This window comes from Colias eurytheme, chromosome 25 (assembly GCF_061535395.1).
Source record: "Colias eurytheme isolate Ceu_HAF_F1 chromosome 25, ilColEury1 Martin Lab GWU primary, whole genome shotgun sequence".
In the NCBI taxonomy this organism is placed as follows: Eukaryota; Metazoa; Arthropoda; class Insecta; order Lepidoptera; family Pieridae; genus Colias; species Colias eurytheme.
The window spans coordinates 7270602-7285334 of NC_143004.1; the positions used below are offsets into that span (position 1 = coordinate 7270602).

Here is a 14733-nt window from a genome sequence, read left to right on the forward strand (position 1 = left end):
TTTTCTAGTGCTCGATTGTGCGAAGCGTTGCTGTAGTTGGAACATTCAACGTTAAGCATTATGCCGCACAATGCGCTCTAGTGCTGTAATTGGAAAACGGGGAAAGAAGTTTCACTTCTTACGTGTGTACTAGTACACGCACACTAAAGAATTAACGAACAAACATTTATTTATAGCAAATAATTAAGAACAAACCGGGAACTAATGTTATGGCATATTATAAATTAAAAACCACAAACTAGGTAATAAAAAAAAATTTGCAGGGGCCAAGTTTGGTGAGATATCGCTATCGCTAGTTAATTTATTGTGCTCTGTGGTGGACATGTGTCACTAATTTGTCAAATATTCTATCATCTGTGTTATTTTGTCATTGTCAATGTCAACTGATATTATTTTGCTTTTCGAGCTGCGAAGTGCGAATTACGATTTACGATTTCGAATATGAAATAATTTCTTGGATCGGCTTGCCACAATCTGATATTTAAACTATTGATTGGTATTAATATTTTTGGAATAACAATTTCCCCTTTATATGTGGCATATCTATCGAAACGAATTTATGACGAAACAGCTGTGCAAGCATTTGTCTACATTATTACAACTTTAATGATACAAGGAAGTCAGTTTAATGGCAAAAATGTCCAAAATAAAGAAGTTAACCGGATCCTTTCGGTATACACAGTGGGATCCATGCCTTATAATATCACAAATAGTGGCACTGCAGAGTGTAATGTATTTAACATTGTGTCTTCTTGTCGCGATTATGCAGGACCTAACGGGATCAACGAGGACCCTCGACCATATATTTGAGTATCATGTAAGTTATGTAAGATTTTGCATAAGAAATAAATATTAGGGTCGTCGCAAACGGGCTACCGACTTTTTGTTATATGTTTTGTATAGACCCATCGCACACGTGAAGCCGATGGCGACCACTCGCTACAGAAGTGATCGCGACAAAATATATGTATTTAAAAAGGGTCAAGTGGCTCTCGCTGGCCAGTAGTGGCTGTGGTTGGTGTCCCGTTTGCGGCGACCCTTACAGTAACCAAATTACAATATTTTGAGTATGGTCAATCTCTCTGTAGTATGGTTGATCCTCAACTATATATTTTAATATAAAATATAAATGATATTGGTTTAATAAGAATAAGCATGAGCAATAACTGAAACCAAATATTTTTGTATATGTATACTAAAATGTTATTGTAATACATTTTATATAATTTCAGGAAATCCATGTAAAAGACAACGAAGGGAGGTCTGTCATTTTGGCGTTTGTTATAAATGCAGTTATTGGTGCATATCTTTTGTGGTTACTAGTGGGACGGACTAAACTGTGCTTGGATTTCAGGTAATTAAATAAATAAAAAATTAATCGGAACAAATTACTTAAAATCAGATGTATTTTATAAAATTACAACATTTTTGCACTTATAATTCTCAAGTTAAGAAAAATTGTAAAATTTTTTCAAATACTGCTATAGTACGAATAATGAATGCTATAGTAGGAGATAGAACCCAAAAAAAATATTTTTCTTTTTGAAAATTGTATTTCTGTGGCATGTTTTGAGTTTACGAACTTAAATATTTCAATCTTCTCATGTGTAATAAATGAAAATTTTGTGAAATCAACTACATAAAAACAATATTTTCAGTTGCACATACTACGGATTCCATCTGCTGGTATGCTGGCTGTACAACGGAATGTTCCCAACCACGTTTTCCTGGTGGGCCCTAAACATAGCCTGTGCGGCGATCACGTGTGTGGCCGGCGAGTTTCTGTGCCTACGGACTGAGTTACAAGCCATACCGCTCAGTAATATTGGTGCGAAGGTGGACTTATGAAATACGAACTTTACGAACATTTGAATACAGTGAAACGTGCATTGAAAGCAGGAAAGAGGACTATCTGTGTTTAAGTTATGTGAAAAGTGAATGTAATAAAATAAATTTGTTATATATGTAGGTGTTGTGTAGTGTCCAGCAAATAAAAAAGACGGGTTGCACTCCGGGAGTGCTGGCAGAAGTGAAAACTTGATTATTAATGTTGAGCATGTTTGATATTTTGGAATGGTATCCGTCTTACGCTTTTTCGATCAGGCCACGCCATCTAGATTATTGATGATTACAGATCATCAATAATCTAGATGTCGTAAATACAAAAATGCTTGACGCCATGTGACTAACAAGCCAGTGCAAAGAAATATTTGATGATGATGATTAAATTTTCTATTTACTTATATTTTATACTCATGGCATTGCATAAAACAATTCATTTTAAAGCTGTATATAATTATTTTCTATTATTTACAATGTCCAGATGAACTGAACATGAGCTGTGTAAACAACTTATCATGTAAAATGTAAATAAATGTAATATTAAGGCTGCAGTCTAGCAAAATTGCGTTTTCAACAAGTTATTTGACAATTTTTTCCCGGCTAATGAAATGATAAACTGAATTTTTTTTTCTTGTTTATCAATTAGTGTTATATACGCAATGCGCGTGAATTTTTTCACTTTTATAAAGTTACTTTATTTTACCTTAATCAGGCCTTGAAGATAAGTCTCTTTCCCCCAAAGACATTTCGAGCTAAGTTTGTGCACTCACTACGTTGCAACCGATTACAATTTACACAATCTGATCAGCGCATTATTATCCTTATATAGTCGTTATTAAAAACTGCTGAATACAATTGCCGAAAAACTTATGATTTTCTTAATTAGAACGTTATAAATTCATTAAATTTCCCATTTTTTGCCTTACAAAATCTATTGATAAATACTGCTAAAAGTTATTTTTTCCATTAATTTAATCGAGTTGGTTGAAGACCAATGAGTACTAATCCTTTAAAAAAAATTTTTTTTGAATTTTGATAATTCTTTAAATATTAAAAAAATATTTAAAATAATTAGGAAAAATCCTAGCGAATTTCTTTAGTCGCGCTCCTTGGGCCGGAGCGTTCTGACGTGTGCTCTACGCTCGATTTTCCTTCATACCGAAGTGAAAGTTGCTCTACTTCATTAAATTTAATATTTTTGTTAATTGATTATTTTTATCTTAGTTTTGTGCAAATATTCGTATTTTTAAACATTTGATTTCGATATGGAAAATAAACGAAAAAAATACGCGTGTAACTACTAGAAAAAAAATTATCTTCGAACATAAAGTTAATGAAACCAAATAGATTGCAAAGGTGATTGGCAACAATTTCTTTATTTTACGGGGTGTCAGTAAAGGGATGTATATTTCTTTAAAACTAAAGTAGTTAAGCTCATAAATTTTCTTATAATATAATTTTTTTGAAGTTCCAAAAATGTTTATTTTTCGTTTGAGAAATACGAAATATAATATAAACTTGTATTGAGAAATTGAACTTCCCAAGTTCATCCGGGGAAATCCCCATACGGGGAAAATGATTTGTTTACTCCAAAATTGATCCGAGGTGTTTTAATTTTTTCTTCTAGTCATTTTCAACGTAGCGGCATGTTGTTTGATTATTAATTTTGTAACTTAAATACAGGATGTTGGTTTTATATTCTGATCTTACAGACGCGCTGACAAATTTAGTCCGCCATTTCTAGTTTAGTCTACCAACTCTAAGTACCAATATTAAAACGAATGGATTATCATCACATCATCAAAACTCAGATGTAATGGAAGATCACAATAACATAGAAAATTCAGTGGGTGTTGAGAACTAAACAAACAGAAGTAACAGAGACGCGAAGAATAAAAAAAGAGGACGAAAACGATAATTCGTTGATGCTTTCCCTTTTCGACGTATTGTTAGGGTACATCACCAATTTGCAAAAAACAAAACTGATGATTCCCAATTGCTGATTAAAAATGAAAAACAAATAGTCGACAACAGTGGTGAAAATTTGCTGATCACAATGAAACATCCTTCAGTGGTAGCAGATTTACTCATTTCAAATGTATCGGTGAACAGCGTAAAGGAGAGGAGGACAGGAAAACATTATGAATGTGGATGGTGGATTGTATACAGGGTGTAATCGATAAGTATGGGGGGTGGGGGGGTCTAGATGATGATTACGTCATCGTTGGTTATTTAAGTTTTTTCGGGTTTCCTGCAAATAATACATAATATATAATGCGTAGGCACTCGCTTTGAGAACTGGTTAGGGGAATTACCGCGCATTAGGGAAATTACCGTGCGCTATTCACTTGTCAAATCTAATTTATTCCAAAAACTGTTCGAAAGTTTTAAAAAATCTCATACTGGGACGAAAGTGCAAAATGTACAAAAGTTAGTTAACGAAGTTTGGAGAAATAATATATTACAAGCAAAGCATAAGGAACTGGATATTATTGTATCTAAGAAGAATTGCAAGCGGCAACTAAAAATAAATCCAATCTGCTTCATTTTTTTTCCAAGGTGAGTAAATATAAGTACAAAGTTTCTCTTTACGTTCCGTAACAATTAAAACGACTTATGAGTAAAAAATATGATGGCCTATCTCAAAGTAAAAAGGTAAGTGATTGATATTTTATTTCTTAAGATTGACTCCGGCAATTAGTCACAAAATACACGGTGTTTTCAATATCTGTATGTGAAGGGTTTCTATGGGGAAAAGCTTTCAATAATATTTAAACGCTGGTTTTATTTAGCAGACTCACAACACTGAGCAGCAATCCAATGTCAACGATAACTTAGAATCATGGATTCAGGTTTTATGGACTGAAGACTGTTAATTTGTTCCGAAAATATTCTTTATGTTAGTTATGTTCTTTATTTCTGATTATATTTTTTTGTCATTTACTCTATGTGTATCAGTTAAACCAAATATTTTCATGAATTTTCCTATTTTAAAAATAACAATATAAAAAAACATTTATTACTAAAAAATAAAAATGTTTACGTAAGCATAGGGGGAGGGGGTAAGGGCTTTGCTTACTTTTGATGACAAGGGGGGTGGGGGGGTAAAAAATGGTAAGAAATCTGCTTACGTAATACTTGAACGGCCCCATAGATAAGAATCATGACTATTTTTTCTAAATTCAGGGACAACTAAACGTTGCAGAAGCAGAAGTCTGCTTATTTGCTGTTTGGACTGGAGTGAATAATTCGTTAAAAATAGAATATAATATAAAAAAGTATGTAACGTTTAGGCAAAATAAAATGATGGACCATTATCAAGATTTTACATAAATTGCCTACTGTCAGAATTGATTGATTCGAGACTTCAGCATTCGATGCCCATCAAGGACCCATCCTATATCATTCAAGCGATTGAAAAAAAAGAGATAAATCCAGTGCAACCGATAAAGTATCAGAATGCTAGCAAAAGATTTATTAGGTTTATCAATATAAATCTTTATATTACACACAATATAATAAATCTGTAGAAGACGCGAAGACTGACATCCGCGCGGACGGAGTCGCGGGCGGAAGCTAGTCAGAAATAAATATCTTTTGTTTTCATTTAACACAAACATTACATTTTTTTTATTATATACAAAATTTGTTTATCCGTTTTATTAGTTAAACTGAACAACTTTCACTAAGAAACTTAGGTCGAAAAAAATGTATAGAGTTCTGCATTTTGTATGGAAAGCTTATTTTTTTTATATTTCGTCCAAATTTCTTTGTAAAAGTTGATCAGTTATATAAACATGAAGTTGAAGATATCAATAGAAAGTATTCGCAAATTTTGTGTACTGATAAAAAAAAATCACCCGGTGTAATTTTCACGAAAATTGTTTCAAATTGTCATTTTTGGTACTTATTACGAATATTAAATTATGCATACGAATGATTTAATTTTTAAAAATTAAGTGGAGCAACTTTCCCTTAGTACATTTGTATTATTTACATATAGGATGACAGGATGCATTTGTTTGCACTACTAGACCAAGCCCTTAATAACTGAATAATCTTAAACGGTCTTTCTAATAAAATTTACCCATTCGCTATGCAATGGATTAGTTATTGCAATAACCTGTCTTGTTTTTACACGCTTTATATTAGCGTCACCTGTATGTTTGTATGTTTGTAACCGACTTCTTTGGGCGCGATTTTGACCCACTTTAAACGGCCAGATTTCGTTCAAACTTTGTAGATTTATTGAGGACCGATGACAATACACTTATTTGATAAAATAAATAATAGTTTAAAAAAAATAAAAAACACGCTTTTTATAGAAAACCGAACTAAAAGCGTGTTTTTTAGTTTTTTTAAACTATTATTATTATGATTGACGTTTCATGTGAGCAAGAGCAGGACACAGCTATGGTAGAAAATAGTAGAAATTTACCCGTTGTTTAACTTTTTATTAGTAAGGCCGTTAATGTATAAGTTAAATGTTAAACTATTCAAATGTAGTGCTATCTGTGTTCTGGTTGTGTCAACTATTTATTTATTATGAATGTGTCACAGATTTCTTTAAAGAAAAATCAGGTTTAAATTATGATATGTGATTAATTCAACATGATTATTAATAAATAAGTATTTTTGTAATTGGAAAAATAATGCTATTAAAACCTTGTAAGTAATAAAATAATATTGAAAATTTCCTAAGTAAGAGATAGGATAATAAATTCGAGGTATGTACTTATTTTAATTTAGGTAGGTAGTAATTATTTATGGTTAAAGCTCGAACAAATAATAATAGAAATTGTACTATTTTATATTTATGTAAGTACCTACTGTTTATAATGAATTGGAATTGGCTTTATTTTTATAAGATACTAGCGGTCCGCCCCGGCTTCGCCCGTGGTACATATTAAGCAATAAAATGCCATGCAATGCAAATAGCCTATGTCCTTTCTCAGGGTCTTAAGATTATCTCTGCCAAATTTCATCAAAATCGGTCCAGTAGTTTATGAGTGAAAACCATACATACATACATACAAACCTTTCCTCTTTATAATATTAGTGTAGATTTCCTGAGTCAACCAGATTATTGTAATTTTAAATGTTTAGCCAAAAATTTATAATCAAGATTCTACAAAAAAGCAATATAATTAACGATTTCTGTTTTTTATTTCACGTAATGCACAATGATTTTTGTCTTTTACTGCTTATATAATTTTTATACATAACTACCTACCATATGTTTCAAAATAATGATGTAAATAAATGTAAAAAACCTATATGATAAGTATATTGTAAATAAAACGAACGAACATACAATTTTGTTTTATTTATCTGTTCCCCTGAAATTTCTTGATAACCTGTTTTGATGTCGTATTATAGCTTGACCGCAGTGGCTGTACCGCTGTATAGGTATGTGCGCGGCAAGGCGAGGCAGAGTACCGACCGTTCCATTTCTTTCGGAGATAAAAAATACACAATAGTTACTTTTAGTATGGAGAGATTCCAATAAGCATTATTGTAAAAGCTCCCATAGGATTGAGATGTTTTATTGCAGTAAAGATATCTTCAGCCTTCCAAATATCTGCATAGATTATAATAGCTAAGCACAAATTTCTTGAGAGTAACTACTAACTAAATATTCCTCTTAGGTAGGACTCAATCTATGTAATAAAAATGAATCGCCAGCTAAGCGCAAAGCATGAGTACCTACGGCTGAACGGATCTCGATCATTTTTTTTATAATATCCCTTGAAGTACGAGGATGGTTCTTAAGGAGAGATAAAATGTTGTGTGGTTTTATGAAACCACGGTAAAAGTGAAACTGTTCGAACGGTTCCGAACACTGCTTTGTGTAGCGCATGTCGCGTGACGGTCGGCTGCCGAGTAGGTATACCTACTCGGCAGCCGCGATACACGCGACATGCGCTACACAGACCAAAAAGTTTGAGACGATGTAATAAAAGTTTCACTTTAATAACAATAAGGGGCAATTGAGCAACGTGTTCCGGGGCAACTAGTATTCAATAAAAAATAGGTAAAGGTACTGGTTTCTCAATTTTCCAGTGTACTTTCTGTATAAGGGTTCTGTAAAAATAAAACAATCTGATATTTTCGTACTAATTTATTTGAAATATAAAACAAGACAACAGTTAAAATAATTATTGAATATCACAACATTGTTAAATTATCACAAACATGATACTAAAGTAATGGAAGTCACTAATTATTGTAAACAAACACATAAATAAAAACATTATGTTCTGGTCTTTTATAATACCTTATTTTGTGATGTCGGTCAATGTAATGTTTAACATTTTTTACGATTGAAGAGAAGTTTAAATTCAATAAAAATCTATATGGTTCTTATAAAATCAAAAGTAATAACTTCACTCTAGAACTATTTGACTATGTTTAATACTGTTAAAATACATAGTTACATTAATTATTGGTGTCATTATTTAACTAAATACTCTACAATACAAATAAAATGGTATATTTTGTAGCCATCTCATTTTAGGATTGGCCACCGAGGTCGAAATACGACCCTCACAATCTTTCTGATAAAAAAATGATATTAAAATAAGTTAACACATAAAACACGACTTATATTTTTCATATAGTATGTTGGTTTAGGACTTTATTTTTGTACTCTGTGGTATATAAAACTGCACAGATAATAAACGTCGATAAGCCCGTAAGCCAGTAACTACTCAGTTTATTTATTTACTTGATAAGTATTTTATTCTATTACATTAACAGACATCACTTATATTTGGTGCACTAGCGTGTACAAGGTGCTATTCACTAAATGCTATGTATTTACAATCGACTTTTGATATAATCTGGCAGTAGAATATAGTGATGTCTTCAGTCGGTTTTAAAGAAACAAAGAGAATACTTAATGAAGTTATAATTCGAAAGCAGTTGGCTTAAGAGCTTTGTGTTAATTTTCTACTGTTTATGCTTTTTTAAATACACAAAGTTGCCAGTTGGTATAAAAATAGTTGCCTAGTCAGTAAAATATTAAAGTGTGGGTAGTTTTAAGCACTTATTTTGAAAGTTCCCTCAAAATAATTAATTTTTAAACTACAATTTGACTAAGAAATAAAACACATCAATTTTATGATATCAGTTATAACTAATGAGAACGTTACACCGACTGAAGATAATAAATTTAAATTTAAAGCAACATCAAAGGCAGATACAGTAAAATTCGCTTCAAATTAATAAAATCTAAAATAATCAAGTTATTAAGCTACCAATTTTTTTATTGTTTCTTATGTAGAAAGTATACTTTTTGATCGCATTTCTACACAATAAGCAAGCTTTTATTATTGACAATAAATATTTATAATACGTAACATTATTAGGAAAAATAAGCAAATTTTACTGTACACTAATAATAATAATAATAATAATAATAAACTCTTTATTGTACACCAAATAAAAACAATACAAAAGAATAACAGCAAATAGGATTATTGTACAATAGGCGGTCTTATCACTAACAAGTGATTTCTACCAGACAACCTGTGATCAAGGAAATGCTGGAAGATTATAATTTTGGAGGTGTTAAACAAAGCAAGCATTACTTTATTAAATAAGTACCTATAGATAATATAATAAATAACATATAGATAATATAAAATAAACATACATACATAATATAATAAAACATACATACATAAATATATATATATATATATATATATATAAAAATATTTAGTATGTGCGAGTTAGAAATATAAATACAAATGACGTTACAGCGAAAGATAATAATTTTTAACCAATCTATCAAAGGAAGATATTGTTTGGGCGTGTTTTATTGTATTAGGTAAAGCATTCCAAAGGTTTATAGCACATACTGTGAAAGAGGAATGATAGAAATCTGAATGATGAGATGGAATCAAAAGAGAGAGATTATATGCAGATCTCAACACAAGGCTATTGGAACAAAGAAATTTAAATCTCTCCTTTAGGTAGATTGGTGTTCTAACATCAAATAGAATGCAGTAAAGCAGATGAAGAATGCGTGCATTCCGGCGAAGGCGTATAGGTAACCATTTCAGTTTGGTACGGAAAGAGGATACATGATCATATTTACGCAAACCGAATATGAACCTTATGCAGAGGTTTTGAACACGTTCAAGAGCATCTAATTGATTTTCATTAAGGTCAGGATAGGCGCTGTCACAGTAATCAAGTATAGGGTGAAGCAATGATTGTACTAGCTCAACCTTAGTGGGAATTGGTAGGACATTACGTAAACGTCTAAGTGAAGCGGAAGAGCTAAAAACTTTTTTACGCAATTCCTGTAGCTGTTGTGACCAGGAAAGTGTTTGGTCCAGATATATGCCAAGGTTTTTAACAGTGGAGCTGTATGGAATAACGATTCCATCAACAGTAATCTTAGGAATACCAACCCAGTCAATTTTGTTAATGAAGTGACGACTTCCTATTATAATGGTTTGAGTTTTAACCGGGTTGATATTTAAACCATGTGTTTTGCTCCATTGGATTATTGAAGACAGGTCTTTGTTGGTTTCACGTATAGCATTAGGTAGGTTCTCAAGAGAAGAGTGCGTGTAGATTTGTAGATCATCAGCATATAAGTGATAGAGAGAGGAAAAGTTGTTAGAAATAGAATTAATAAATAAGGAAAATAAAAGGGGAGATAGTACGCCACCTTGAGGAACACCAGCAACGATATCACACCAGGATGAATAGGAATCGTTGTTATAGATACGTTGACGGCGTCCTCGTAGGTAACTATACATCCAATTACTTGCAGATTTTGATATATTAAGAGAGGATAATAAAGCTAACATTATGTCATGATCTATAGAATTAAATGCGTTGCTAAAGTCAATCAAAGTGAGTAGAGTAAGTTGCCTGTTCTCCATTGCCATACGGATATCGTCAGTGATTTTAACTAAAGCAGTGGCCGTACTATGACCGGGACGGAAACCGGATTGGAAAGGATCAAACAGCTTGTTGGAATTTAAAAACATAGTTAACTGTTCATTAACAAGGCGTTCGAGGACTTTGGATAAGAAGGGAAGAATGGATATGGGACGGAAATCGCCGAAAGTAGATGGGTTATTTTTTTTGGGAAGGGGGATAATATGAGCGTCTTTCCAAGGAGTTGGAAATTGAGAGGATGTAATGGAGAAATTAAGGATATGAGTTAGAATGGGAATGATGGTATCAAGGATAGGGATGATCATATTACGGCCAATATTGTCACTGCCAACAGCTTTAGAAGAAATGGATAATATAGCTTTCTTAACCCCACACACAGTGAATTGACTGAAACAAAAGGGAGAAAAATTTGGAATTGGAGCTTTAGAAATAGTATCAATAGTACATTTTTTAACATGCGGATCAATTACAGGAGATGAGCAAAAAAAACTATTAAGGGAGTCAATATTGACATTGGATGGAATTGAAGAGACAGCAGCTTTACCAATCCCAAGAGACTTTAAAAACTTCCAAACTTTACTTGGATCGCCACCCTCAATTGACTCGTGAATGTGTCGACGTTGCGCGTCTCTGCACATGGTGCTACAGCGATTACGAATTTTCTTATACCTTTCGCGAGTCGCCAGAGTATTATTGGCCTTTAATACGGCCTTTGCGCGATTCTTTTTATTAATTAAAGATTTTAACTCTGACGTCAGCCAAGGTGCGGGTAGATGTTTCAGCTTAATTGGTCTGAGTGGCGCATGCTTGTCATACAGTTGCAGAAGGAAGGTGTTGAATAAATTAATTTTTGCGTCTATATCGTTAGCCTTCACAATAAGCGACCAGTCCAGGCCCTTAGCATCATTAACAAGACGGTCCGTATCCATTCCACCAAAGCTGCGCTGAACAATTACTCTTGGTTTACGTTTAGGAGGGCGAATTTTGTACGAGACAAAGACAAGATCGTGATAAGAAAAACCTTCAGCTGCACATTGTCCAAATTTGGCAACATGATCAGGGGAGGACACAATAATTAAATCCAACAGGGAAGGGGAGCAGTTTGGAAAATGATGAGTAGCATTCAAAGGAAGGATGTGCATGTTGCAAGAATCAACCGCGGATAAAAGTTTCTTGGACCTGTAATCGTTTTTCAATAGGCAGGTGTTTAGATCCCCCATAAGGATAACGTGATCAAAAGAAGGTATAAATTTGTCCAGCAGCTCATCAAAATAAGAAAAATAGTCAGTTGAGAGGTTAGGGCTATATAGTGCACCCAGTAGTAATTTTTGATGGCAAAGTGTTACTTCGAGAAAAATATATTCAAGTGTATCAATAGGTGTGGGTTGTGGTGAAGCAGTTAGAATTGAATAATTAATGCCCGATTTTAAATAAATTGCTACACCACCACCACCTCGGCTAACGCGGTCGTTTCTTACAAGATCAAATCCTGGAAGGGAATAAGCAGAAGAAGGAAGACTGGGTTTCAACCAGGTTTCGGAAATGGCAATGGCATGAATGCTACTACAATCAAAGGAAGTAAGGAGATCGGAATAATGCGCCGGAATGCTTTGCGCGTTTATATGAACTACGTTAAAATTCTTTACTACATCTGAAAAATGTGACGTCAGAGTTTCATTTAAAGGAGTAAGATTAGTACTATAGAAACTGCTGTTACTAGACTGATCATCAGAGTCTGTAAAGAAAATGTCTTCATTGATTAGTGCACTACTGTTTAATGACATACTAAAATAAATATATTTAAAATAGAATAAATAAAATGTAAATAAAATAAAATTAAATAAAATAAAATAATAATAAAACTTAAATTGTTTAAAATTACTTACTTAATTAAATACTATATATACTACTTAAAGTGTATGTAAACTACGTTTTTAATTTTTATGTATATACTTATTATAAGCTATTTCCTGTACCAGCCAGTGTCAATTTTACAAAATTAAATTATATTTTATTTTTACATTACATTGCATATTTATATTTTTACATGGTAACACTTTAAGAAAACAGTTTACCAATTGCTTAGTATCCAGAACGTCAAATATTTAAAAAGATTTTTCTATTGATAAAATGTGAAATAAAATGTGGGTATTTGAATTATAAACAAACTAAACTCTGAACTAAGACTCTAAATAACTAAACTAAGCTTAGATACGTTAATAGGAAATCCAAAAGATACAACAAAATAAAGAAGTTAAATTTAAGACTACTGCTTTAGAAATATATATTGAAAATTAAAATTACAATTTAAAATCAACGACCTTTGGGAGCTCTTTTCGACCTTGCGTTGGGAGCGGTCTTCTTGTCCTTTTCGGCACCACACGAAGATCCAGCGGCATCTGAAGGATTCCCGGGGTTTGGAGAAGATTTTATAGCATCAAGTTCAGCCATACAAGTGACACGGTGTCTACAGTTTGAAGGGTCTATGACGAATATATAACCATCACGACTCCAACATTTTGTTATTCCGAAACGCTTACGAGCACTCATAAAAGTATCATGACGACTCTTAGTGAGGAACTCCGATAGAGTGTATCCAGAATTCTTCAAACATGTTTTGGAAAACCATACGCTATTTCTTACTCGAATATCACAGAACTTCACCAAGACTGGCCGTGGGTTGTTAGATCTTGAACGGCCTAATCTGTGACAACGGGTAACGGCATCTTTATCAACATCAGCAATGTTCATATCATCGGAAATTATTTTCGTTACAACTGCAATAATATCCTCCTTATCATGTTCGGGTATACCGTGGATTAGCAACATTTTCCGTCGGCTTCGCATTTCCATCTGATCATGCATATTGGTAAGAAGATTCACTTGATCTTGAAGAGACTGGAGCGCTGTACAGACGAAGGAACGAAAGGCTTCAAAATCAGTGGAAAGTCTCGACACAGGACTGGAAGTTGCAGGTGCTTGTGATGTTTTGTGCAGTTCCTTTTGAAATTCCATCATACGCTTATTAAATTCAGTGTTCATGTCCAAAATAGATTGTTTTAGAGAATCCATGACGAATAGTAAAGATGTATGTGAAAGTGATATTAAACGAGGTAAGAAAATTGATGTAAGAATAATAGATAATAATAGGAATTATGAAAACTGGGAGGTACAGTAATGATTTATAGCATATTCAGAGCTAAAAAGTAATAAAAATAATTTTTTTTTAAATAAAATTAGCAGAGCGAAAAAAACGTTACTTGCTCACTTCACGCCTACCCCCGAAAAAAAAAAGCAATATACTAGATACACTACATCAATATCTCCTCCGAGAAACAACCCAATAGATAATTAGGACACCATATTCCGTTTTACGTATCTAGTTATTACCTTATTACATTTAGAACAGACGAGACAAGCATAAATTATAATATATATTTACGTATTTGGAAGAGCCATGAATGAAATTTTGTCTAAAATAATTGCAAACACTATACTTCTTTTAGTGAAGGAATAGATACTTTATTTATAAAATGTTACCAGTGATAAAAAGTTAAGCACTATTTTCAATTATATCACAATATTACGTATTAATTGTCTTTTATTTACTTTAAGGTGCACTTATAAGTGAGTTAGCACTATCGCTCAGTACTAAGCCAATGTGAACGATACATAACGAAACATTACACTTTAATATGCACTTATCACTAGTGTGTAGCACTATCGTTTAGTAAAGCTAGTTAACTAAGCCAATGTAAACGAGGCTACGAAATATGGATCTATTCGGTAGTTGCTCAGATTAAGGCCTATACAAGCATAAGAATCAACGCTAGATTCAATAATTGAATTTAATTACATAATTAGTAAACTACAGTGATATTATAAGTAAAAAGATGTAAATAAGTCATCAACACAACATTCGATTTTCAAACACGGCACACTAACGCACACACGATTAGACGTCAAAGT

At 32.7% G+C, this 14733-nt stretch overlaps 3 protein-coding genes across 5 annotated transcripts in view; 2 read left to right on the forward strand and 1 right to left on the reverse strand.

The window, feature by feature from the left end:
* LOC149897740 (myrosinase 1-like) overlaps positions 1 to 14733 on the forward strand; it is a 412925-nt gene that overhangs the window by 94574 nt on the left and 303618 nt on the right. The gene's annotated exons all lie outside the window — the stretch shown is intronic.
* Positions 371 to 2123, forward strand: Sys1 (Sys1 golgi trafficking protein). The gene is made up of 3 exons (XM_090116219.1): positions 371 to 817; positions 1233 to 1354; positions 1659 to 2123. Exons 1-3 carry the CDS (start codon positions 629 to 631, stop codon positions 1846 to 1848), a joined length of 501 nt encoding a protein of 166 aa, XP_089972345.1. The 5' UTR covers positions 371 to 628; the 3' UTR covers positions 1849 to 2123.
* Positions 13078 to 13836, reverse strand: LOC149897747 (uncharacterized). The gene has a single exon (XM_090116271.1). It carries the CDS (start codon positions 13834 to 13836, stop codon positions 13078 to 13080), a length of 759 nt encoding a protein of 252 aa, XP_089972397.1.